The sequence below is a fragment of the Pocillopora damicornis genome, chromosome 12 (assembly GCF_964200805.1).
Source record: "Pocillopora damicornis chromosome 12, jaPocDami1.2, whole genome shotgun sequence".
NCBI classification, from domain to species: domain Eukaryota; kingdom Metazoa; phylum Cnidaria; class Anthozoa; order Scleractinia; family Pocilloporidae; genus Pocillopora; species Pocillopora damicornis.
This window is the reverse complement of record NC_142681.1, coordinates 19,318,917-19,330,491: the sequence shown is the minus strand read 5'-3', so window position 1 is coordinate 19,330,491 and position 11,575 is coordinate 19,318,917. Positions and strand designations below refer to the sequence as shown.

General features: G+C 36.8%; 2 protein-coding genes and 1 long non-coding RNA gene across 5 annotated transcripts in view; all 3 read right to left on the bottom strand.

Annotated features, from left to right (window-relative positions):
• The window catches only part of LOC113681043 (syntaxin), a 10,513-nt gene extending 6,768 nt beyond the window's left edge, over positions 1-3,745 (bottom strand). Inside the window, exons 1-5 of the mRNA XM_089190369.1 lie at positions 3,612-3,745; positions 3,351-3,443; positions 3,139-3,238; positions 1,525-1,599; positions 268-347 (exon numbers count right to left, since the gene is read on the bottom strand). Coding sequence (XP_089046495.1) covers positions 268-347; positions 1,525-1,599; positions 3,139-3,238; positions 3,351-3,443; positions 3,612-3,644 — 381 coding nt within the window. The 5' untranslated portion in view covers positions 3,645-3,745. The remainder of the gene's footprint in view (positions 1-267; positions 348-1,524; positions 1,600-3,138; positions 3,239-3,350; positions 3,444-3,611) is intronic.
• Positions 3,746-7,251: 3,506 nt separating this feature from the next.
• On the bottom strand, positions 7,252-8,209 carry LOC149036893 (uncharacterized). 3 transcript variants are annotated; one of them, XR_016181909.1, is made up of 3 exons: positions 8,072-8,209; positions 7,805-7,990; positions 7,252-7,709 (listed from the first exon to the last, which is right to left on the bottom strand). It is a non-coding gene; the product is annotated as an uncharacterized LOC149036893 (long non-coding RNA). The 3 variants fall into 3 exon arrangements; XR_016181908.1 differs by having other exon boundaries at positions 7,252-7,990; XR_016181907.1 differs by lacking the exon at positions 7,805-7,990.
• Positions 7,252-9,306, bottom strand: LOC149036892 (uncharacterized). The gene is made up of 4 exons (XM_089188638.1): positions 9,177-9,306; positions 8,840-9,042; positions 8,445-8,763; positions 7,252-8,230 (listed from the first exon to the last, which is right to left on the bottom strand). The coding sequence occupies exons 1-4, from the start codon at positions 9,304-9,306 to the stop codon at positions 8,214-8,216; spliced, it is 669 nt and encodes a 222-aa protein (XP_089044764.1). The 3' UTR covers positions 7,252-8,213.
• Between the last annotated feature and the right edge of the window lie 2,269 nt (positions 9,307-11,575).

Here is an 11,575-nt window from a genome sequence, read left to right as displayed (position 1 = left end):
TTTTTTTCCCTCTCATAATATTTATATATATATATACATATATATATATATATACATATATGTTTTGGACCCTTCTCAAGGTCAGTCTAACTTTTACCTTGCAACTTGGAATTAAGTGATTCTGGCCCAAAATATATTTATTCTCATGAACATAAACTATTATTATTGTTTTATTACTGTTAATGAATAAGTCTAAAGGTAATATGAATTCTGGAAAGACTTATTAAATACAGAGCACAATATCAATATATAATGAGATTTATTAACCTGGCATCTTCGTATCCTGGCCTCAGCATAGTTATAATAAGCTGCATCCTGGTCTTGCTGGTTTATACTATGTTCCATTTCTTAACCAAAACACAAAAACACTTAATGAGTGATGATAAATAATGCAAGCAGTAACCAGTCTTTGGAAAAAAAAATGTCTAATTATGATAATAATTATTTCCTTATGACACTTTATTTCTAAAATTGTACAAGAAATTCTTGCTATTGTGTGTCACATTCTCCATTCCTAAACTAATTTTACTTGAACCCTATCAGTGCATCTTGAATCTTAAGGGTTAGAAGTCTTAAAGAACATGTTGTGTTATGTCAGTAGGCAAGTGTAACTATAGGTTGGTTATCGACTGTAAGTTGATAATTGTAGTTAGGTCACTTTAACAAATTTTGAAAAGGTGATGTTTGAGCACAAGCACTTCCTCTGGTGACAAAAGGGAATAGAGGAGACATGTGTGTTCATGTATAAGGAAGAATAAAGTTATGCTTTTGATATTAACTTGGCAAAGTATGTTATCATGTTTCCCTCAACGGCATGGCTCTAATCTCTGTTGCATTGATGGATAGATACATCAATAGATCAATATATGGATTTTATTTTGCCAGAAAATATTTACAACATTCAGAAATTACTAAAATGTAATTATTTTTTCCTAGCAAGGGAACTAGTTTGGAAACCATGGGGCTTATGACTATGAGATTACTCCCTTAACTTTTGCACCCCTAAGAGTGACTAACATCTAATTTCTCTCTGCAGCAACTCCCTTCAATCAAACATTAAGATCATGAGAATAAAGGAAATGATCACCAACTGAAGAAGCTGTTGATTGCTGAACAAATTCTCCTTATCAGAACCTGTGGAAATGTCTAAGGAGAGGTAAGGAGAATATGCATACTGATGATAGGGAGAAAGGGTTAACTAAAAATTATGAGTGGGGCATTATCAATGGAACATAGTCAAGATAAAAAAGAAAAAAAAATAGAAATAAATAATAAAAAAATTAAAAAAAAATAATTAAAAAATAAACAAAAATACTCATACACAGACTCAAAACGCACACAAGTGGTCTTAAATCTCACCCGACAGTCACCTAGACTGGGTAGGAAGGTGTAAAAATGAGGGGAGGAAGGGAATGTCTTGTGGTGGACAATATCCACATTCTTATACTCTTTAGGAATAATTATTTACAACTTTGCCACCTTAATCACAATCCTAACACCAAAGAAGTGCAACTGAAACTTTACCTTTCAATTTCATTCTCACTAGATTACTAGTCTTCTTGACATCTAACATCAGTCTTTCAAGTTCCTCTTTCACCTCTAAAATGCAAGATAAAAAGAGAAGTTAGTGTTTACAAATCCATTAATTATGTGCTAGGGGTTTTTTCACATTTAATATTTCTCAACCTGTCAGAATTATCTAGTTTAAAATATTTTGGAACTTTAATTCATTTTTCATTATTTGTTAGTTTAAACATGCACATGGAATAAGTTTTATTAAGTTGGTCTAAAACAGTGTTAAAAGAGTTAAATTTTTAACTGTTTCACTCCCGAGTACTGAATACCATTTGCCAGACATATCTAGTAATTTTAGCTCCAAGAGTTGGTTATTGAACCCTACAGCATCCCCTATTTGACATTTTCTCTGTCTTCTCATCACTGAGTTTTTTTTTTTCTAAAAATTGCATTCAAATTGTCAGGAAAATTCCCTTTTCATCACTCCTTGGAGAAAAGGGTTAAATAAAATCTAGGTAATTTTCACAATACCCAACATCATTTTAACCCATCACACCCCAACATCACTTTATATATTCTCCATACTATATACATTTCCTAGGGTGCTTACAAGGGGAATTTGTCTCACAATCAAGAGCTTTGTGAGGTTGTTTTCATTTCCTTTACTCTCATCAACTTCAAGTTTAATTCAGGGGTGATATTGTTGGGAGAAATAAGACTTTTATCACTCTCATGGTGTAAAAGATTGACAGCATAAAAATAGGAACTACTCTTGCATCCTTATTCCTGAGCCTTTAGCCCCTACGAATCTAATTTCGCCTTATTGACAGTAACACTGCTGAATCATTCATAATGAGCATCAGAGTAAAGGAAATGGTCACCAGCCCATGAAGTTTGATCGTTGCACAAATTCTCATTGTCAATACCAAAGGAAATGTATAGAGAGAAGTAGAGAGAATATTGATGCTGATGTAAGGGGGTAAAGGGTTAAAAGCAGAACAAAATAGTGCAATAAACATCATCATCTGGTGGCGGGTATTCTGTATTTGCTCCGAAAAACAACAATTGACTAACATTTCATCAGGTTTCAACAACAGAGATTTTCAAGAAAGGTACACAGAACTAAAAATAGTTTTAAAATGCTAACACAGCAATTTTGATGATACTGTCTTTTGACTATCAGATGATACTTTGAGAGCAACTTTCTCGGACATATGAAGGTTCAATCCAACAATACTTGTTAAAACAAATGTTTTTCAATTGAATAGCAAATGGCATACATTAATTACAAAGTAGACAAAACTACATTTTTCTGAATATTCATAAGTACAGGTACACCCTTGAGTTCTGACCATAGATTAAAGTACAAACATGACGGTCTGTATTACCATACTATTAATAACATACCATATAAATAGGAAACTTCCTGTTACAACTTTCAACATGCCATTGTACTGAGATAAACTTAATATTTGATCTTATTCTACATAACATGAATTGCACGGTCTCTCAATATATATAGGCTGTATTATCTTACTGAATAAAAAGTCGAATGACTTCCCATTTATACACATGTTCGTGGATTAGCAATGATAAGTTGACTACATGTTTTTTTTTAGATACCTTGATCTTGTACTGCAGCAGACAGCATAGCACTGTGCATTTTTTTGACTTGTTCCACATCTTGTGCCATTTTATCGATATTCGTTCGTACTGTAGTAACCTTCAAGAGAAAGAATAAGATGATTTAAAGCGAGAGAGCAATACCAACAATTCTTCTAAGCAAACCTTGAAAGTGCAAGCTAAATCTTAGACATTAGTCGAGTAAAACTTACGTTTTGGAAAAAATTATCCATAAAAGTATTTTCCACATTAACAATTGTCGAAGGCTCATCGTCATCTTGCGGATCCTCATCGTCAGCATTTCCCTGTGAAAAACACAGTGTTGATAGTATAAATTGATCAAATCTCCAATATGTTACGATCGCTAAATCGACGAATTGAATCGAAAGACGCTTGCACTCTGCCTGAAATAACTAAAAGAAACAGACTTATTTGAAAATTTCCGGCTCTTTGGGACTAGAATATAGACTCACAGTGTTTTTTAACGCCTGTAGTCTGTCCCTCATTTTGAAAACTCGTGTAAATACAAAGTAAATCTAGTACAAACTCCACAACCACCTCCCCAAGATTGACTGCGGGCTTACTTCTGTCAGCAGTCTGTCTAGAAAAAAAAAAAAAAGATTTCGCGCAGGGGAGGGGACGGTTAACAAAGCACGGTGTCGAGGCTCAAGTCTTAATTTTCTCTCCATTGAGAAACTGAGTGAGCAGATGAAAGCATGAAACGTAAAAGAAAAAAAGCTATTTCAGATACAAACGCCTTTGTCCTAATATTATTCAAGGTCAAATCGTTCATAATAACAGTTTTGAAATAACCTTTTATCTGTACGTGGGTGCATATTTCAATATAGTCCCTTTCATGAACATATGATATTAGTACAAATATATTTATATCATGTCGTTAATAAATTTTTTTTGATCTTCAATCCGTGGAGTTGAGAGATGAAACAAAAACTTGCCTTCTCTCGGGAAAAGATTACACGTGAGCACAAAACAGCATTGATTACTCTATATAGCAAAGTAAAAAAAAAAAAACCAGCTCCTCAGGATAACGTTCATATTTGGGATACTTGTCATAACTTAATAAAAAAAGGCGGGCTTGATGTGTACGGTTATTTCTATGTGTAGCATTCATTCAGCCACTTCACCGGTTAAACCCTTTTTCTGGAAACGATATGTCGATGATGTTATTTCTGTGGTGTCCGGAAATGAAGCGGAGTGCCTCCTGAATTCAGTAGAACCGTCGATCCAATCACCCTTGAGCGTGAAAATGATAGACATTTGCCCTTTCTTGATTTAAATGTGTCCAGAGGGGTTCAGGGTAATTTAGAGACAAGTGTCTACCGTAAACCTACCCACACCGACAAATACCTCGCTTTCGATTCTCACCACCCTATTTTCCATAAAAAGTCTGTAGCCAAAACTTTACTTAGGAGGGCTGACTGTCTACCATCTTCACTCGATTCGAAGGCTGAGGAGAGGAAATATGTTTCTAATGTCCTAAAGGCAAATGGCTATACAAAAACCTTTCTCCGTAACTGCCAAAAACCATTTACAACTAGTAACGCTCTTGATGAAAGGGAACCAGCGACTGGTTTTGCTGTTATTCCTTACATTCAGGGTGTTACAGAACCCATCAAGAGAATTTTGAATAGCCACAACGTTAAAGTTGCTTAAAAACCTTTTCGGACTTTGGGGCATATTTTTCGCCAAACCTAAGGATTCTGTCACGAAAGAACAACGAACCGACGTCATTCATTCTATTTCTTGCAATGACTGTGATAACGAATACATCGGACAGACCAAACGTCAGTTTTGTACACGTTTAAAAGAGCATCAAAAGCGGTTTTCTTTTGCAAAAAGGAAAATTCAGCCCTATCGGAGCACACATGCCCAACTAACCATACAATTGGGTGGGATAATTCTAAAATTATCACCACTAATCGGCGTTACCACCAGCGCCTTTGTTTGGAGGCTTGGCATATCAACTCCGCCCACGCTCCTCTAAATCGTGACGATGGTGGTTTTCTTCCTAACGCCTATTTACACCTCGTCAGAAAAAAGGCCGCTAATTAGTGATTATACAAAAGGACCTCTTGTTGCAGCGCTTAGATCACCCCTGATGAAGGCACTAGACAGGAGTGTCGAAACGTTGGGTCTATGAATTGTAACTTCTTCGTTTACATTCATTAAATCTGTAAACCAGAGTAGCATCAAATCATGTCTGATTGTCCACCTGGTTGCCGTGTGAACCTTAATATATATATGACTAATTACCAGCCCTCAGGGGTCCAAGTATAAGCTTTGATAACAAGAGCGTTTTAGTATTTCGTTCAAGGCAAAGACCAGTGCCGGTGTGTTTATGGATTCCCCCCCTCCCCACCCCTAGATTCGGACCCTCGGCCCATTTCCAGTCCAAATCCTATGGGGTCCAGATCTGGCATCGCAAAAACTTAACGCTAACTTTGCTTACATCTCCTTTGATCCTTAGATTATCACTCCGGGAAATTTGGAGAAAACATCATGTCCACTGATAATTCAATTATTTTCACTTTGCGAAAAATGGTTTTAACTAGGGAGTAACATTTGATCAAGCAGTCTGATTGTTAAAGTTAGAGTAGTCCTGGGAACGACTATTGCTGATGTTTGGACAATTTTATGTACAGACAAATTTTGCATAAGCCATTTTCAGAGTCGATCCTCCCGCTAAGGTCGTCGAAAAGAGTTTAAGTTAGGCATTACTTACGACGATAGTTCTTCTCTTCGTTACTTAAACCCGGACGATCAGACTACACGATCAGATATTTTCACCATACAAACGACCGAAAGCAGACAATAATTTCTTGATCTTTGCCGTTTGCCGTGGACGGCGAGCTTAATCTTGGTACCATAAAATATGATAAGGATCTTATTAATGTGTTTGCATTTCTCGAGGGGACTAATTGGGAGATCTAATCCATAATGAATCTACTGGACTTAAAGCAATTAAAACGAATAGAAACGTCTACAAAATAATAATTGTAATAAAAAATGCATAAAAATTTCGATGAATTTGAAAATTATTAAACGAAAGAAGCTTAATGAACACGAAACAGTATACGACATTTTTGTTCAATTTCTCGACCCGTCTAGAAAAAAAAGTCTAACTTAGAATCTTCGCGCCTTTTGAACAGAAGTTTGCAAAAATATGAATGGCTATTTCCTAAGGCAAGGAGTCGATCACAGCCGCTTAATAGAGCTCGCATTTGACGGCAGATGTTTTTTGTAGCGATTAGCCAGCAATTATTTTTCCGAGACTCTTCAAAACGCATTGAACCACAAAACCAAAAAACATTCCCAACCACTAATTGCTTCATCAGAACGGCTGATCTCTGCGTGTCATAAGCAAAGTACAAACGACTCGTTCAAAGTTTTCCTTTGATTAATCCTTTACCTTTATAGCTTTGTAAAGTGGAGTATTCTTGCTACAAATTTAGCCGGCGCACACCCCTCTCTATGATTATTACACCACACGTTTCCTGTTTTAAATTCTCTCAGGCCTGCTGCATCACGGCTGTTTCGCGGTGGAAATTTAGTTCGCGCATGCGGTCTACAGGAAAGATCGAGTTAATTATTATTTCTCTGGTTAATACAAAATTATGCATTTGCATAAATCTAGCGTCCATGGCAACCCTTTGGGCTAAGATATAGTTTAGCCAATGAAATCTTGCTGCGTATCTAATGTATGCGGGTGAAATTTAGCATGGCGGATACTTACACATGGAAGAGGCATTTGCCGTCGAAAATTTGAGTAAAATCGGTCAAATTTTGCCTGTGTTCGACGAAAACACGTTGCTATGGTGGAGACTAGCAAGCACACCCTATTAAATCAACTGAAAACTTTGATTTCAATTTGGAAAAGGCTCGAATTTTTTCCAGCAAAGCAAGAGTCAAAAGAGAAGACTTAAAACCTTACTGAACAACCGACAGAGGTAAGTGTTTTAATCCGAATTGTTTAAGACTCCATTCGAGGCGCTTTTAATATGTTAAGATCGGCCGTTATGCGACTCCATTTTGAATCTCGGAGGTACTGAATTTCTAGTGAAACAGTCTGTAAACGACTGGAAAGGTTTAGTTTTGGTTCCAAAGATTGTAGTAACACTTTTATTCGTCTAAATTAGAAGTTGAGCAAATAAATTACACTATATTTACACACATAGTACTCGTTCTTAGTCATCGAACCGATACATTGCTATTGAAAAGGAAAGAGTTTTACTCGTTCGCTTTTCGTTTTAAAATTCTTTATTTAGGTTTGGGAGCTTTCCCTGCTAGTTCCGGACTCGTGGCAATGTGATGGTTGACAAGGATTTGACGCAATCTCGTGTCCTTTTTCTTCACATGGTCAAAATGCTGGGACTGGGTATTGAATTCAGAGTGTATTCCTTCAATCCCTTGTTCACCGTAGAATCCAAGGCCCATGTGCCATTGTCGAAGAAAAGGGCAAACATGTTCTTCTAGCATATGCAGCTTTGGTGTGATTGTCATGTCTGGAAATTTTTCCCTAAGGAACTGAAGAAAATTTGTGATGTCTTCCTCTGCAACAAGAAAACAAGAAAAGGTGGACTTAAGACATGATCTTATTGCTGTATTCATGTTTTTCCATGAAAGTCAGGTTTTTTCTTTCAGTTACCTAGCTTATCAATCTTGCCATCATTGAGATAGTCTGCACTGTCATAGACAAAGTGGCAAGCAGCAAATAACTTAAAAACTTGTTCAAATTTCACGCTAATTTCTCTTGCTTGAGAAAGGAGGGAAGGACACAGCTCCTCTGTTTTTGTCAGCACAGCACTGCATTAAGTTTAATGATGTTGTCTTCCTACCAAAAAAACAAATGCAACAATTCAATGAAATTTTGTGACTCAACAAATTCCTACTCTAAGGGTAGAATTTGTGTTACCTTGCAGCAAGTGTGTACATGATTACCAATGAATGATTTTCCATGATAAGCTTGTCTCTCAACATTCATTTTCTTGAGAACCTCATCCAAATGAACCGATAGTGGTCCATTGGCTTTCTCAAAGGCAGCCAATTCCATTTGTTCATCTGCAAGCTTTTCCTATAATGTTGAGATAATACTATTTAAATCTGGGTTATTTGACTTACTGCTTAGTTGCTATAATTTGAGCCCTTGTAATATTACAAATAAATGATCTATAAAATAAAATCATAACTTCTTTAACTAAAAAATTAAGATGGGTTTGAAACATGTAAAATGGATTGGGAGGATTGTACAGCTATGATACTGGAAAGCACCAATATATTATTTTTACCTCCTCCTTTGCATTTCCAAGGAGTTTTGGCTATCTCCTCCTGTAGTAGTGTAAAGTAGGCAGGCATGATATCAACATTAGCATGCAGACTTTGTAAATTCAGCAACTCCTGTAAATAATTGGCTTTTTCATTAAATTGTTGTGCTTTTCTGGTATGTAGTTGGGCAGCTCTGAATGCCTGGATTTTCTCATCATTCTCTTCACTGTCTCCTGCTAGAACCATTTGAATTTTTTTGTCCAGCTCAAAGCACTGGTTCTCTAGTTCATCAAACAGTTTCTTAAACACACCCAAGCTAATGTGAAGTCCAGGAACACAAACCTGAAATAGACAACCATTTAGTTAGGTGGCCTGTAAGTCCCTCTTCAAAGCAATAAAATAAACTCTTGTATCTTACTTTGTCCAATTCAATGTCCAGCAGTTTCTCGTGAATCACATTGTGATAAAACTTCTGTCGACTTGTAACAGAGCCATCTGCTACAAACTTATCATAATCCTCTTGAATGTTTTCAAGACTTCGTTTTTCAGCATGCCCATGTTTATGGCAAGAGACTTGCATTACTTCATGATTTATCTTGCACCAAAGACATGGATATTTGCCTGCAAATACAATTCTTATGGTGGAAACCTGTTTCACAGAAATAGTTATGTAGAGTAGAGGCTACATTTATATTCTTTTATTGAATTGCTAAATCATTATTATTTGTATATGTGAATTATTGTCTGGATCATACCTGAGGCACCAGCTATTCCAAATAGCTTGCATAGGAACTCATAGTCACCAAACAGGAAAACCACTTTCTTTTTACCTCTAGAAATGGGCAATGGACTCGGTGTTAAGTTACGAGAGGAACTGCACGTCATAAGGAATAGTACAGGGAACGAAGTATGGTCGATTTACAACGATACATATTTCGAAATATGAACATTTTTCTCGTAAAGTCAATAAAAATTACTCATACCCTGTGTATCCGTTGTATTTTCTAGCGATTTCTGCCGTTTTAAGCTTGCTTTACCATCACTGTTGTTCACATCATCTACTTTTATTACGTTGATAAAATCTGTACAGACATCACACCAACCAACTCGCGCGCAAAGTAATAAGACTATATTGAAGGCTTGAAATAATATTGCGATCGATTTTCATCAAGAAATGGGCCAGGAATATTCCTCAATACTGCAAATAATCGTGAAGGCGGATCGCAGAAAAGCGATTGCGTGACGCTCGGTAAGCTGTAAGATGACATGTTATCATATACCTGACGTAAAAACTCTTCAGATTCTTAGTCTGCATTTTGTACCCACTCTGCAGTCTGCAGTCTATATTTTGTATCCGGTCTGCAGTCTGCTGTCTGCATTTTGTACTAACAGGTATCTGTGACACCAATACAGTTTATTTTTGGTTACATTTATTCGCAAAACACACGTAATCTACCACAAAATACCTGTGAGTGAGGTAATTTGACATTTTCGTTCTTTCCCACATTAATATTCTTCTCTCCTTTTGTAAGAATGTAGACATCACTCACAATGTTTCAAGTAATCCACCCACCCTACAAAAAAGTAACTCTTGCATGCATACCATGCCTATGTTTTGAAATACGTCTATGCCCTTGGCCAGACTTGAGCGCACTATTTCAGTATACTAGTCCGACACCCGTAGTATCACTACACTTGATTCCAAGGATCCAGTACCATCCAGGTATCCCAGTTACCCTGCTCACAGGGTCTAGTTTTGTCTTTTTAGTGGGATACCTGTGGTAGCTCAGTCATAAAATGCCTTTGTTTTTTTGTCTTTTTTTTTTTTTCCTCCGCCACAAAATGGAAAAATTGCGCAATAGTACCCAGAGGTCATTGGGCCCTCAATACCATGACAACTAACTGTGATCCAATGAGGTGTTCACATGCTGATCACGCGTGTTATCTTGATGATGATTGACGTTGGCATGCACAGACAGGGCCGGGTCACATGACAAACACGAGATTTTGCTTATAAAACTCTTAGGTCAATTGTTTTGTATTTCAACGTATTTGGATTGCGATCTCCTGGAGCATTATAGCGCAAACGCGCAAAATACTTACAGACGCATATACGAGTCGTATTAATCGCGGCTAATCCACACTGAAAGATGTTATTGAGCGGTAATTTTGGAACGGATTGAGTCGCGAACGCTTGAAAGCCATGAAAGCCTTGAATGCCTTGTATGCTAAGTATGCCAATGTCTTAGTTGAAAAATGTTCACTTGTTGTAAAAAGCAAAATCTGAAATCTGAAACCAAACTGCATATACTCTATGCAATCTATTGAACAACGCTACTACCGTGAGACTGAAGAACATAGCTATAAGGGATGCAAACTGCTTGTGAAGAAAGACGACATGTTGGATTCACTTGATGGCAAGGAACGTAGCTACGATAACAGTACGAATGGTATTAATTTCACGATCAGAAAGGTGAATCTTACGTTTGTTTTCATTGTAGTTGTATGGATATTCTTTTTTAATAAATACGTGATCCAAAACCCTGTGTTTTTTTGTGTATAATGTTGTTATGTTAAATATTGTTTACGCAATTGTCTAGTCACAAGCGGCCCAAGCTCACGTCTCGAGAAAAAGCCAACGATTAATTTATGAACGCGTCACGCGTTGTGTGACTCGGTGTTAAGTTACGAGAGGAACTGCACGTTATAAGGAATAGTACAGGGAACGAAGTATGGTCGATTTACAACGATACATATTTCGAAATATGAACATTTTTCTCGTAAAGTCAATAAAAATTACTCATACCCTGTGTCTCCGTTGTATTTTCTAGCGATTTCTGCCGTTTTAAGCTTGCTTTACCGTCACTGTTGTTCACATCATCTACTTTTATTACGTTGATAAAATCTGTACAGACATCACACCAACCAACTCGCGCGCAAAGTAATAAGACTATATTGAAGGCTTGAAATAATATTGCGATCGATTTTCATCAAGAAATGGGCCAGGAATATTCCTCAATACTGCAAATAATCGTGAAGGCGGATCGCAGAAAAGCGATTGCGTGACGCTCGGTAAGCTGTAAGATGACATGTTATTATATACCTGACGTAAAAACTCTTCAGATTCTTAGTCTGCATTTTGTACCCACTCTGC

Bases quoted from the DNA above. Each gene is read 5' to 3' on its own strand.
- LOC149036892 (XM_089188638.1), bottom strand. From the start codon at position 9,306: ATGACGTGCAGTTCCTCTCGTAACTTAACACCGAGTCCATTGCCCATT. The intron at 9,043-9,176 runs GTATGATCCAGA...TTGTATTTGCAG, and splicing joins TGGAATAGCTGGTGCCTCAG to GCAAATATCCATGTCTTTGG. The intron at 8,764-8,839 runs GTAAGATACAAG...TGTCTATTTCAG, and splicing joins TGGACATTGAATTGGACAAA to GTTTGTGTTCCTGGACTTCA.